Here is a 14,121-nt window from a genome sequence, read left to right on the forward strand (position 1 = left end):
TGATTTCCTGATCAGTGCACAATGAATCTCTGAGGGCAGCTGGGTAATACACCTGGAAGAAAGGCAAGCATTGGGTTCTGGGGAAGCGGGCAAATTCCTGGGGCAGTCACAGGGCAGTGCAGGCCCAGGAGCAATGACTGCCTCTCCCAGCCATCAGCATGCATGGTTAGGTCGAAGCACTTAATTCTGATGCAGATTGCAAGAGAAGGGCCCTCAGAACGGTTTGAGCAACTCCCATTGGTGGTCAGGTGGCCAGGCCCCTTTAGGTGCTGGGACCCAGGTGTGACATGGGAGAATAATGTGGATCTTCCCCAATTCAGCTGAGCCTTTACCCTGCATAAGAATATTGCTGGGCACTCAGGCAGACCATAACCTGATGTGCCAAGTCAGAGCACTGTCATGACCGCGTGGCTCTCAGCATCTGACCTGTCAACATGGAACACAGTAAGTGACACGTTTCCTGAATTCATGAAAATATGGGCTATTACTGAAGAAAACAAGAATGGTTATGACAAGTTTGTGTCAAGGGTTGGCCTTACATGAATGGCAGGCCAAGGGACTTTTATTAGTGAACTTAATGTTTTGTATGCCAGTCAGTCATCTCCCTGATCCCACTTACAGAGTGGCAGCCTGCAGGTCTGGTGATGGCTCAGGGGACAAAAGACAGAGACCCAGGCACCTTGGGAACGATTATCCACTGGGGGAAGACGGTGGTGACTATCAAGTGACAAGAGTCCTCATACCTCTCAGGCCACACCTTTCTCTTGGGCTCTGCACTGACCTTGGCTACTGACCCCACATACATGAATGGACAGAGTCTGAGTGTAAGAAGAGGATATGTCGGGGTTGGCCCATGGTCACTTCATTCAGAGTATCAGTCAAACGCTCACTAAATGAGAGATTTTGTATAGGAACAAAATGATAAATCATAGCAACCAAGCTAATGGCATAGGTGGTTTCTGTGTCTGTGTGTGTTAAGTGCTGGGAGGGACTGGGGGCAAGCAATAAAAGCTGAAAAGGGACGTGAGTTGTCCACAGAGGACAACTATGGAAAAGGCCTGGTGTGTGGCAGATGCACTCCAACCACGAACTCCCATTACCCACAAAGATTACAGCCATGCCACCCAGCTGAGCAGACCGAGCCCGACTAGAAGACACTGGGTTTTAAGATAAATCCAAATAAATCCAAAGATAGCCCTTAGTATACCCTGGTTGCTGTGTCAAAGTGGAATTAATTATTGGAGCTGAATCTTGGTTGCCACTTGGTGGGAGGCTTGAAAACCATTCCTACATCAACAGAGATGCTCCATCACTACCATCACCTACTGTCCCTGACCTTCTGCGGCGCTCACTCTTCATAAATCAGCATGTGCTTTAAGGTGTGTATTACCTTGTGGTACCTGGCCCATCTAGCAGTTTCAGAAAGGAAAATGACAAATGGTTTTCAATTTCTATTTCAAGTTTTTGGAAAAGCTTTGCTGTAATAAACATAACTTTGCCCACAGAGAAGTGGAGGTAGCATGAGCTCAGAAAAGGGGTCCTGGGGCTGTTCCCCAGACACCACCTGGTTGGTTCTCACTGCCTCAGGTCATAGCAAGGACATTTGTTCAGTGACGATCCCACTTTAAGCTGCAACCTTCCTGACTTTGCCCATCTTTATGCTTAATTTTTCTCCATGGCCCACACAACCATCTAATGTACTTTGCACTTTGCTTGTTTATTGTCCATTGCACCCCTTAGAACTTAAGTTTCATGAGACCTGCTTACAGAAATTTTTGTTACCATGTGACCCGCTGTGATAAACAGTACCTGGAACATAAGGGGCACACACGTATTTGTTGAGTGACTGAATGAAAGGAAGGGGATGCAGGCAGCGAGTGAAATCTTGGTTTGTGACATAATTATGTTATTTTTATACCTCATTATTTTCTTTCAACTGAACTGTGGGAGTAAATTCTGTTCAGAAAATAGTTTTCAAGTATGACTGTCTTCTACTGTATTTTTCACTGGCTTCTAGTTGCCTCTTTATCAAAAGCCTTGTTTTTAAAAACTAATCTCTAAATGATCAGGTAAAATAAAAAGACCTCTTCAGTTCTTAAAAATAAAAAGGCAGAAAATAGACTTTATTCCCAAAGAAATTTTTTTTTAAGACTTTTTTGAAGAATAAGACAAGTTACTATCTCAAATGTTTTTCACAATTTTAGAATCTTTCTTCTCTAAGGTTGGCACTCCAGCCAAGCTTTTGCAGGATGTGTTCAGAGCCCTCAGCCCATAAGAATCTGGCCTCAATCTTCTTCCTGCAGGAGCATCTCCACTTTCCACGACGGGCAGTGAGAATGGTTATGACGCTGGTGACAGCTGTGGGCCCATGGGGTACCAAGCTGGCATCCATCGATATTTTCAGGGAGAACCTCAGTCCAAGTGATTTTGGTGCGTGTCCCAGCAGTGAACAGGCTTTGAGCAGCTGACCAGAATAGCTTGGTGGGCAGGAGGTACCCGAATGAAAACTCCAAGCCGAAGCCGGCCGGCTCCCTCAGTCAGGCTGGGGCTCAGCCTGGTGCCTACGCACAGCCTGCCCAGATACCCACCAAGAGCTCTGCTGTGATCCGAGAGGCTACAGAAGCCCTCCTGAGCACTACATTCTGCCAGGCCTCTTAAGATCAAATAAAATGGCATGCCACAAGAGCTCTAAGTTTTCCTAAAACCAATTTCTCAGGCGAGATGTGACACGTGTTCCCTGGAAAGAGCCAAGATATTCATATTATCCTCGCCCTGCCAGGGCCATGCAGCCCTAGGACTCATCTTGCTGGAGATCGGCCCAATAAAGGCAGCCATCTTGTGCTGAATTCAGCAGGTCTCACCCTCAGGTCAGGCCATTTCCCAGCACTTCCAGTACATACCTGCTGAGGGCTTTAGGAGAGAGTGCCACACTTCATGAAGGGCCCTGATCCTCTCTGGGCCTCATGAGAGTCCCACTGGCTGCCTCCGCTAAACAGCCCAAGTGATATGAGGCCAGGGACAGGCTTGAGCAGGTCAGGTAGGAGATTCAGATGAATGACTTGGCCAGAGTCACCATGTGATCCACACCACACGCCATATCCATGGGCTCCCCAGGCATTGTCACCTGAAAAACAAGACTCAGCACATGGGAAGGGGAAATGGCCAGCTGGGAGGCAGACAAGCTTGGAGGTGGCCCCACTTGGGCCTGATCCTGGCCCTGCCTCTTGGTAGATAACTGAACCTCTCTGGGCCTTGAGTTCCTCCCCTGGAAAGGGGAGTGCTCACGCCTACCTGGCGGTCTGCTGGAATGAGTAAATGCCCTCGCCATGGAAAGGGTCACCCCAACTGCCCACGTAGGCAACAGCAGACATTACCGTTCATGCTCACCCCTCTAAGAGGTTACTCTGGGCACAAGCACAGACCCTGAGTGCACATCCCACAGAGATTACTCCTGTCTGAGTATGACCCCACCAGAGGGCAAAACCTGTTCTCAAGCCCGGTGTTCCGTGACCTTTCCTAACAGTCACCACCACAGCTCCCTGGAGCAGCTTGAGAAACCCTTTCTCCTGCCTTCAGGGTCCACTTTGAGAATGAGGCCTCCTTGGCCCAGTGTCTTTACCCACTTCGCCCACAAGCTCCAGCTCCAGACACAAGCACACAAGTCACATGCTCACCCTTCAAGGAGGAATGTTTCCTGTGACTCAGAAGGTGTCAAAGCCCAGCTGGCAGTCTTGCTGACACTGCCCATCTATGCTGACAACATTTCATCACAGGAAGGCCCAAGATAACAGCAGAAAGCCCTTCTGGAATGTGGAGGCTCCATCCTGTTTGCCTTTAAAATAATTCATTGTTCTACAGCCTGGCCTTGGAAATGGGTGTCCCCAACAAGTCTAGGATTTCCGTATCTACATGGCCATGCCAGTTCTCCAGAAAAGGGATACTTTTCTTTTTCTTATTTTATTATTATTATTATTATTATTATTATTATTATTATTATTATTATTTTGAATAAGTATACATTTACATGCTTACCATATAAAATGACATAAAATGAAAAAGAACAAAAAGGTATTAAATACCTTTTACTACCACCCACCTTCATCCCCCCATTCCCCACCTTCCCTCTGAAATGGAAATTACTAGTTTCTTGTTGGCCTTCCAGAGGTTTTTGATGCAAAGACAAGCAAAGGCCAAGTATACTGTTTTCTTAGGTGGAAAATTTTAAGACAGTGCACCTGTACCACTTACTCCTCAGACCTCCGCCAGGACGCCGATGCTGCTACTCTGACCAGACCTGAATTCTGCCATCCTGCCCTGATGGTAACACTCGGCTGGGCAGTGTGACAGCTAGAAACGGGATGTGTAATAGCCTGTGGCATTTACTGAGCTTAAGAGAAGAAAAGGCCTGATCCAGATGGCCTGGCCTAAAAGCCCAGAGGCAGCAATGTCGACCCGGAGCTTGGCGCCTTTGGCATGGGGAGACAAATCCATTAAGGACTCCTGGCCACAAGCAAATGGATGCTAGTAACCAAGTTGTGCTTCCTGCCCCTCCTTCCCTAAACAAATTTCTTTTAGCAAAACCTATTAGAGAAATCACTAAACAAATAAGAGCAATGCCCTAGCTCATTGCAGAGGCTCACAGATGCAGAAATTGTTCCAGACTGGCTGGGGAAGCAGAAGACATGCTGCTTCTTTGGTGACTGGGCCCAGGTGAACTCTTAGCAACCTCTCCAGGCCATTAGAGCACATTTTATTGACCAGTCCCATGAAAAGTGCCACACTCCACACTAATCTGCAGCCAAGCTGCTGCACTTAAGCACCTCTGTCCTTGTTACCCTAGTGCTCTTGCCATTAGCACACAAAGCAGAGTAAACCACTGGGCCTTGGTTCACTCGCCAGGACGATGGTCTTGGCTGAGGATGGCCAGGGAAGTAGGGGCTTGGCCTCGGACACCCTTTCTGGGGGCAGCAGGTGGCTCCCCCTAGCAAGCAGTCACTCACAGCCTCACATAGTCTCTAAACTGAGTCCAAAAGAAGACTGCCCTCACCCATGTTTTATTTTTGTCCTTGTCAAGGTTAAAAGTAGTTTCTATTCTAAACCAATATATGCTCACAACATTATTGCATAGAGAAACAATTCTAAACCAGAAGCACATTTAGCCTGAGTGACTTAAAAGTTTGCGCAGAATCAATTTAGGAACCTCTCTTTCCACAATTACATGTTCCTAAAACAAGCACCCACCAGGTAAAAGACAGAAGAAAGCTAAGAAAGCACTGACTTGGGGCTGTGACTGGGCCCAGCAGATTCACCCATGTGGCTGCATCTGAAATTTCCTTCCTGGCACAAGTGACCAGCCTGAGAAAGGGAAAGAGCTCAGCTTGCAAAGAGGCACTGCCCCAGAGCACAAATTCCCACAGGGCACCTCTCTCCCAGGCATCGGCACCACCTCGGGCCTGTGGCTACTGAGGTGGCCATATAAGAAAGAGACTTGGAAGTCAGAGGGTTCCCCCCAGCTTGCGCTCCTAAACTCAGCCTGGTCCTGACCAGAGGGGCTCACTGTGAGGAGGCAGCACAGCCTGCAGGCAGAGTCCCAAGTTCACATCGAAGCCCCACCCAGAGTGACTCTGAGATAAATCCAGCCCCTTGGACTCCTGAAGTCAGTGTTCATAGGTGCATGCTGTGGGGGAAGGGCCCCAATCTTCATAGGTTGTTCTGAGGATGAGAACAAATGCAAAGCACCCGGCACACTGACAGCTCTGCTGTCCCCTCAGAAAGGCTGTACAGTTTGTTTGTGGAGAGCCAGTGCAATTCCCAGGGTTGAACGGTGAAGGCCATTCAAAAACTTCCCCTAGCAGCCTGTTCCCATGCCTACAATGCTGCCATTTAGGTCAAAGGGTCCTGTAAAGACCAGATGAAACCTGGGCAATGTGTCCCTGCCTCTGCATACTTCCTTCCCTCCACAGCTGGGAATCCTGAATCTCTGGCTCAGGCCCTCACAGAGGATGAGACTACTGTGAGGAGACCAGAGTCTCACAGTCAGACATATCTGAGTCTGATTCATGGCTCTGCTCGCTAGATGTGTAACCATGGAAGAAATTATTGAACTTGTCTGAGCTCTGAATATCAACATGTAGCAGAAAAAGATCCTGGAAAGCCTCTAGAAGAAGAGGTTTAAATCAGGGAGCTCAGATGTCACTACCTGGGCCTACATACTTTCAGAAAAGCCCAAGTTCTGTGAGTCTAAGCATAACTAGTTAGTACCATTGCAGGAGCTACAAATAATACTTTACTCTTTCTTTTCTTTCTTGAAATATTTTTAAATGATGTAACACATCTCCCACTGAAATAACAAAATAGAGTTGTTTAAAGAATAAAAGTTACCTGTAATTTTTAAGTGAGTAAAAGAATAGACTACAGTAAGATCCAACACCCAACAGACTAATCGAATCTTTAAGGAATCCAGCCTAGTTGACCCAAAACCTGGTTCTTGCCACCACTACTGTCCCAGAGCCTCAGCCTCACATCTTCGAGCCTGCACAGTGGAAAGGACCAGGCCCTCAGACCTCAGCATCATCCTTTACCCATCCCCATAACCCCAATCAACAGGTGACAAGGGAACACAGTGGCTCCACAAACAGGACTCAACAAACGTGAAAGGAGGATGACAGTTTGGCAAGAAAGCAGCTGTCACAGAGACAGACCGAGTATCCTTTCCCTGATGGCACAGATGCAGGGAATGGCATTCCGAGAGGGAGGCCTGGTAAGCATGGAGTCAGAGAAGCGGGGTCTGGTTCTAATGCAAGTGGTGTCAGCCCCCAGCAGCCTGCTGCTTCCAACTTCACAACCGGGCCCAAAGCTTAGCCCAGCCGTTTCAACAGGGAAAATGTTATTGATTTCAAACCTTATTTCATGGCAGGTAGGGAGCCTCCCGTCATAGTGGTCATTCATCCAAAACCCAGTTCCTTTACTGTTTCCCAAGCTTTCCCTCAGAATGGCCTTTTTAGTGAGGTTCACGAGAGGGCAGTAAGGAACTACCATGAAAACAAGTAGGACATCTAAATCATTGCATGAGGAGCCATCCACTGTCTACCAACTGACTCTCCATTTGTCATACATAATAGTATTTCCAGGCTCAGGGAACAAGTGAGCAAGCACCAATCAGCTTGGGAACAACTCTGGTGCACAACCATTTTTTTTTCTAACAAGTATAAAGTCTCCATTTTGATCTGTTCTCTTAGAAATTGCACCTATAGTTTTTATAAAGGAGTCAGGGCCTGCAGAGTGCACAGGAACCCAGGAGAGCCAGCAGCCGTGGGAAAGGCCAATGGAAACAAGCCTCTAAAATACCAAAGTGCCTCAAAGCCTTCTGTAGTGGGTTTTGACAGACAAATCCTTATTTTATGTAAATTACACATTTCTTTTGCATTTTTACATGTTTTTAAAAAATGCTTTACACAACTTCGAAACACACTATTAATATCAAACTTTCAAAGAAAATGCTCTGGCATGTATACACTTCTCCTCACAGAGACCGTCTCTGGAGGAGAACATCAGAAACCAGTACTGGTGGCTGCCGCTGGGACGAGGCATGGGAAATTTATTTTCCATAATACACTTTGTACCAAGTACATATGTTCTGCATTCAAAAATAAATAAATAGCTTTTTTTTTAGAAGAACTCAAAAATCTTAGTAAACAATACTAAGATAAACTACAACTGAAGAAAGAACTTTTTACCTCTTTAATTTTGAAATAAGCCTTTCTGTCTAATTGCATACTCCCCCTAAGAAAAGCCTTTATTTTTCCATTTTGGTGGTTGTAGATATTAAACATCCTGCTTTCTTTTAAATTTGCTGTAAAACATTCCTCTACATGGGCCTCTGTAAACAGCTCCTAGCATGCCAACTTCTTCATTTCGAATCACCCCCTTTCGGAGCCTCCCCAAGCCTTGCGGCACTCGGCCCACAGCCTGCTTCTCTCTGAGGCACCTGGTGTGCTTCTGCTTCCCTGCTCCACATACCTGAGGACAGCCTTTGATGAGACTTCTTATAGGCCACTGTGGGACTGCAACCCCACACAGGCCGTTCCCTCCCATTACTCACTCAACAGGCCCCAGGAAGGAGCAAAGGGCAGTGAGCCTGCAGCCTGAGAAGCTGGTACTGGGCACTTGATCTGGCTCCTCAATTGGAGAGCCTCACCTGAGGCAAAAGGGCAGGAGGAAGGCAGCCGGGACTGAAAGTGGGGGCAATTCCAGGACCCAGGGCTGGCCCAGCTGCACATTGGGCACTGCTGCCACATCAGCTGAATCTGCTCTGTGGACGTGATCTCAAGCCCGCCCAGTCTAGCCTTACCCTCCACGGGAAATACTGGTCTTCCAGGTGGCCGATTCCCAAGCACCCTCGGATGTTCTTGCCCCACACAAACAGCTCTCCTTTGTCTGCAAAGAAAGAAAATCGGTGGTTTGGTTGGGACTAGGCCAAGAGCACGTCTGAAGAAGAGGAAGGACCCTGCATGAGAACTTGCTTTCCAGAGCCTGGTACAAACAGAGCCCAATGTTAAATTTCAATTTCTATCAGACAATAATGCTTTCTTTTGAAAAGTAGACTGCCCTCATACCAAAAACATGTCCAAGCCCAAATTTACGCTGTGTCCATCACGTGGGAGATGAGTGTGTACATGAGGCCGTGGGCCAAGGTGGCTCCTGCTCACAGCCCACTCTACTTGCCCCTTATGCATACACTCCCTCACCAACAGCTATGTCTGACCAAACCCTGCCCTCTACAAATCTTGAGATCTGAGCATCCTCAAATCCTGATCATGCCATGGCCTTTCTAATTCGACAGAGTGAGAAATAAGGATATTTGTCATTCCTTGTCTGGGTTTCCATATCTTGAACATTCAGTCAAATGACATATGGTGACACAGGAACCTCTCTGGGCCAGGTCTATGCCTGTGTGCTAGGAACTGGGACAGGACAGTGAATGTAACATTCATGGTTCCTATCCTCATGAGACGAGTCAAACAAATGATCAAACCCATACAGACATGCTTACGAACTGTAAAAAGTGTCAAGAAGGAGAAGGACAGACAAAGTGCCATAGAGGTGAGTCCAGGAGATTGCATCTAGACCAGGGCATCCTCCAGGAAGGGACCTAGATCTGGTAGGGCAGCCTCAGTTGAGACTTCTGTCTACATCAGCTTTGGGCACTTCTTGGCACAAAGGCCCCATTTCACTGCCCTGCATCTGCCTAGTAAAAGTAGAAGAAAAGACATGGAGAAGCCAGGACTAAAATAATCTGGGCTAATTAAATAAGAAATTGTTTTGTTAGGAGCTATAAGAGGCACCCTGGTCGGACCATCATCCTTGGTCCTCCACCCCCAAATTTTATGTGTTTAACAGAATAGAACAGTCTAGCTCCCAAAACGTTAGCAGACCTCAGGATAAACCAAACAACTCCAGCCCCCAGCTGGCCATATGCGAACACTGGGCACACAGACAGTGGAGAAATCCAAGTTTGGATGCTCCCTCTACTGAGGGATAGTAACTGGCACTTGGAGGGTGGCTGTTGGGTCCTGGGGAAAACCTAGATAGGGATTTCATTTCAGTGTGATCAAAAATGGCCACATGGCATGACAGCAAACAGAAAATAGTCTACTCTAGAGAAATACTTCATATAGATTCTCAAGTATGTGACTCTGCACATAGTCCAAGCCTTAGAATAGTCTGGACAATAGATCACTGACACCTCCGTACTTAGTCCCTAATGACTCTTACTTATTAAGTCTAAGTAGCTTTAGAAAACTCACAGAACTAGACTCATTTGCAAACATAAGTGGCTGACTCTGCTTGAGTAATGGTGAGGGGTCACAACCCCAGTCAGCATTGCCACCACTTAGTACTTTAATACATACAATCAGGCAAGACTCCAACCTACTCGTGGTCCACATGACAGCTTGTGTGTTTTAAGGCACCCAAGGCCTGGAATTCAGATGGTACTGAATGGTGTTCATCTAGAACAGTCCTCACATGGGGCCAGAGAACACAAACGAGGATGACCTGAACTGAATGTTCCAGCCCAGATGTTTAAAAGAAAACAATTACTTACCATAAGATGAAAAAAATTTTTAATTGCAAGGAAATAGTGAATTTACTTGAGAATCACAAAATGAAATTAAATTAATACAGTCTGACAATTCAAGTCAACTAAAGAGGAACAAATTAAACTAACAGTCACTGTGGTGGAATAGGAGATTTAATCAAGAGGTCTGTAGGGTAAGTGGATATGTTATGGCTTTGTAATTTGGCAAATCTTTGAGAAAGTCTCCATTTCAGCCTTCCCTTTGATCATTCTCTCTCTCTCAGCACTTTGGAGAAATGAGGCAGATTTACTTCCACAAAACCACAGGATGATCTTACAAATGTTCCCCTTGCCATCCCACGTTCCTGGGTCAGATTCGGGTCTGGGCTTGGCCAGGCAATGGGATTAAGCCTCACACATTCATTACCTAATTACCCACTGTGGAAATGCCAAACCTCTGCTGGTTGCCCCCAGTATACCAACATATTCAACAGTCCCCTCTACTACCATTGACTGGTATCCTCTTGAGAAAATTCACTTTCACATTAGCTTAACCACAAACCAAATGAACCAAAAACAAAACTCCAGGATGAAAAAAAAGATGCATTATAAAACCTCAAGCCAACAACGTCTGGATTGGCTGCTCTCTTTAATTATCCACACAAAGGTACCACTCCACTGCATAGATGGAAACTGAGAGCTGCCCACAGTTCGGGATTCAACGTGAGAGAGTGAAGCTTTGTCAGTCTTTGAGGCTGCACAGGCTTGGTCACTTACTGGTAAGGGCAGCAAAGTGGCTGAGTCCACATCGAATGCGGGAAACCTGGACTTCTGGGTTGAACTCCGTCAAGCCAAAGAGAGTGGGTGGAATCATTTCTGGAAGAGCAGTTTCCACTAGGTTTGGTCCTTTCCCAAGAATTCCATAGCCCCAGACAAAAACATGTCCTTCTCCTACATTACAGGAAAAACAATGGTCAGTAAGTCAAACCAAGAGCAGCCCTCACTCACTAGAAATTCAAACTGCACCACCAAGATGTATTATATCCACATGGATTTTTTTTTTCCTCCTTGCTTGGCAAGAACATTCTGACATATATTTAAAATCATGTTTCTTTTCTCCTCTCTTAAATTCTTGCCGGTGGACTACGTCTAACCAGGTCACCAATCTCGGAATACAAACTTCCCACATCCTGAGGGTAACCTGAACAGGACCCATCCATAAATCACTCAGAAACCCCATGTGAACACAGGAGAGCCTTCAAAGGACAGTTTTTCCTATGAACAGCTCTAAGTTTCACACTGATCAGAAGACCAAGCCAAGTTCTAAACGACTTCTGGCCAGATTCCTAAAACTCTTAGAAATGATTTTTTGGTTATAAGAATTTTAATACTCATCAGTGGTACCAGATGTTTAATCCCAGAAGCATGGCTCTCGGTATCTAAACCCTAAGGCTCTTCTATTTGATTTTTGTTTCTTGGCACAGTCTCTGGCCCAGACTAAGGGGCGGGGAGAAAACAGTTCATTCTCCACTGCAGAGGTTTGCTACAGAATTACTAAGCTCTGTGCTGTCTAGTTGTCTACACATAAATCACAGTTATTATTTTCCTGTCAAGAATGTCACCCTCACCCTCTATTAGCTGAATTCAATCTAACGCGATCTCCCCCAGCCACATTCCCTTCCTTAGGCTGAGGTCTGCTGCCTATGAGGCCAAAGGACACCAACCCTTCCCCATCCAACCCCGGTTGCCTACAACAGGGTCTCACCATTTAGCACAGCACAGCCTGTCCCACCACATGCAGCCTGCTCCACCTTGCCCACTCCTGAGAAGGGTAAGCACTGGGGGATGTTCACCTGAATCAAAGGAAGGGTCCACACTGTTAGGAAGACAAACCAGTGAGAACTTGGAAATATTCTGGTCTTGTGTACAGAGAAGATAAGTCCCAGTTCATTCATACGTGCCACAAATATTCCCCAAACACTGAACATATGCTAACCATCTAACTGAGTGTTGGGAACATGAGAGACAGCAAGAAACCTGGTTCCTCTCTGAGTTTAGTCTAGTGGAGAAGACAGATGCCACACAAAATTAACATAAAATTAATTTGTCCTGAATGCAATGAAGGAAAGTACAGGGTCTCTGAGAATGAATGTCAAGGAGACCAATCTAGTTCAGGGGGAGGAACAGTTGGGGAAGGCGACCTGAAGGATAAGCAGGAGTAACTGGGTGAGGGGAGAAGAGCAGGATATTCCAAGTAGGGGAGATGGCACGTGCAAAGGGAATGAGTGAGCAAGGCACGTTCAGGGCAGTTAAACAAGTCAGAGTGGCTGAAGCAGAGGGACGAGGGAGAATGTGGTACAAGATACTAGCAGGGAAAAGGGAAGCCAGATCATGCAGGATGCTGTGGACTACAGTAAGAATTTGGTCTTTATCCTAAGCACAGTGAGAGGCCAGTAGGGGTTCTAAGTAGGAGAAAGAAATGATTTCTGGAAGGGAACATGATGGTCGTGGGTAACAATGGAGAAGAAAACAGAGCATGGGGGAGGGGTTGGGGTGGGGTGAGCATAAGTTCACTTTCAGACACACTGAACTCGCACTGCCTAGAGATGGCTAAGTGGAAATGTCAAGTGCTACTTAGTGATGTCTAGAGCTCTGATATGTAAGCTGGAGAGTCATTAGCATATAGATGGTAATTGCAGCACAGGTACAGATAAGATCTTCTAAAGGGGGAATATAGAGAAAAGGAGAGCAAAGTCCACTCCAGGAGGCTCTTCAACATTTAAAGGCCTGGCAGAAGAAGAGACCCAGTAAGTGAGATTAAGAAGGAACAACAAGAAAGACGAGAGCAATAGTAGAGTCTAGTCACCAGGGCAAGAGGAAGAGTTTTTTTCACAAAGATGTCATGGTTAATGTCAAATGCTGCTGAGAGGTCAAGAAAGATAAAGATTGAAAAATGTTCTCCAGATTCTTTATTATTATTTTAGCAACATGGAGGTCCCTGGCAACCATAGCAAGAGCCACTCAGCAAACGAATAAGGGTGAAACTCAGTGGAATGGATTGAGGAATGAGCAGGAGACAGTAGATAAATGCAGCTCTTGAGATGCTTGGCCTAAAAGGGAAGCAGGAAGTAAAGCAAAGAGGTAGGGAGTGGGAAGAACAGGAGGAGGTGGAGGAGTCCACGTAGAGCTTTTTAAGATAAAAGACACATGAGTCAAGTGTAAAGATTGATAGAGGGGCCAATAGAGAGGAATAGGTTGAAGTTTTGGGAAAGAAGACCCAACAAATGGAAGTATGGCTTCTGAGGAGGTGGGAGGAGATGGGATACAGGGCACAGAGCGAAGAATTAGCTTCAACAGGAAGAGATATACCTCCTCCACTGCTAGGAAAAGGAATGGATCCAGGGTGTGTACAGACACAGTTAAGTGTGTAGGAGTCATAGTGAGAAACTGAGGGCATTCTCATCTGATAGCATCTGTTTTCTCCATTAAACAAGAGGCAAGATCTTCTGCTGAGAGTGAGAGATGGGAGGGCCAGGGATTTGGAGAGTGAAATGTGGCCAACTGAGCTTTCCAGCAGGATTTGGTTTTGGCACTTCTACTGAGGAATAACTTTGGAAAGATAGATTTTAAGTGCTTCAGTGACAGCCATAAATCTTTATAGATTCACTTTCAAATAGAGACAGCTGAAAGATAACAGTCCTTAAGTTGATTCAAAAAGAATAAAGGGGCTTACTGATCTAGAAAATGTATGCTTAGGTGAAGTGAGGCTGTCAGGGCTGGGCCTGGCCTCTGCTGCTTGGCTCTCAGAGAGCTTCTTTATCTCACTGTGCTCTGGCACAAGGTCCTCAGCAAACACTGGGATACTCTAACAAAAAGCCACTGGAAACTACCACTGTTGTCACTGACAGGATGAGGCTCCAGCCACAGTGAAGAATCAAGGTTGTGATGGGCTACTTCTAAGATGACCCCCAATAATCCCCATGAACCCATTCACACCCATGTGTGATCCCCGCCCTTATGTGAGGACTGAACCTAGTGACTTG

At 46.2% G+C, this 14,121-nt stretch overlaps 1 protein-coding gene across 1 annotated transcript in view; it reads right to left on the reverse strand.

Annotated features, from left to right (window-relative positions):
- Positions 1-2,092: 2,092 nt before the first annotated feature.
- RCC1L (RCC1 like) overlaps positions 2,093-14,121 on the reverse strand; it is a 41,536-nt gene continuing 29,507 nt past the window's right edge. Inside the window, exons 8-11 of the mRNA XM_039849588.1 lie at positions 11,844-11,931; positions 10,856-11,029; positions 8,351-8,436; positions 2,093-3,124 (exon numbers count right to left, since the gene is read on the reverse strand). Coding sequence (XP_039705522.1) covers positions 3,047-3,124; positions 8,351-8,436; positions 10,856-11,029; positions 11,844-11,931 — 426 coding nt within the window. The 3' untranslated portion in view covers positions 2,093-3,046. The remainder of the gene's footprint in view (positions 3,125-8,350; positions 8,437-10,855; positions 11,030-11,843; positions 11,932-14,121) is intronic.

This window comes from Pteropus medius, unplaced genomic scaffold (genome assembly GCF_902729225.1).
Source record: "Pteropus medius unplaced genomic scaffold, Ma_sr-lr_union100, whole genome shotgun sequence".
In the NCBI taxonomy this organism is placed as follows: domain Eukaryota; kingdom Metazoa; phylum Chordata; class Mammalia; order Chiroptera; family Pteropodidae; genus Pteropus; species Pteropus medius.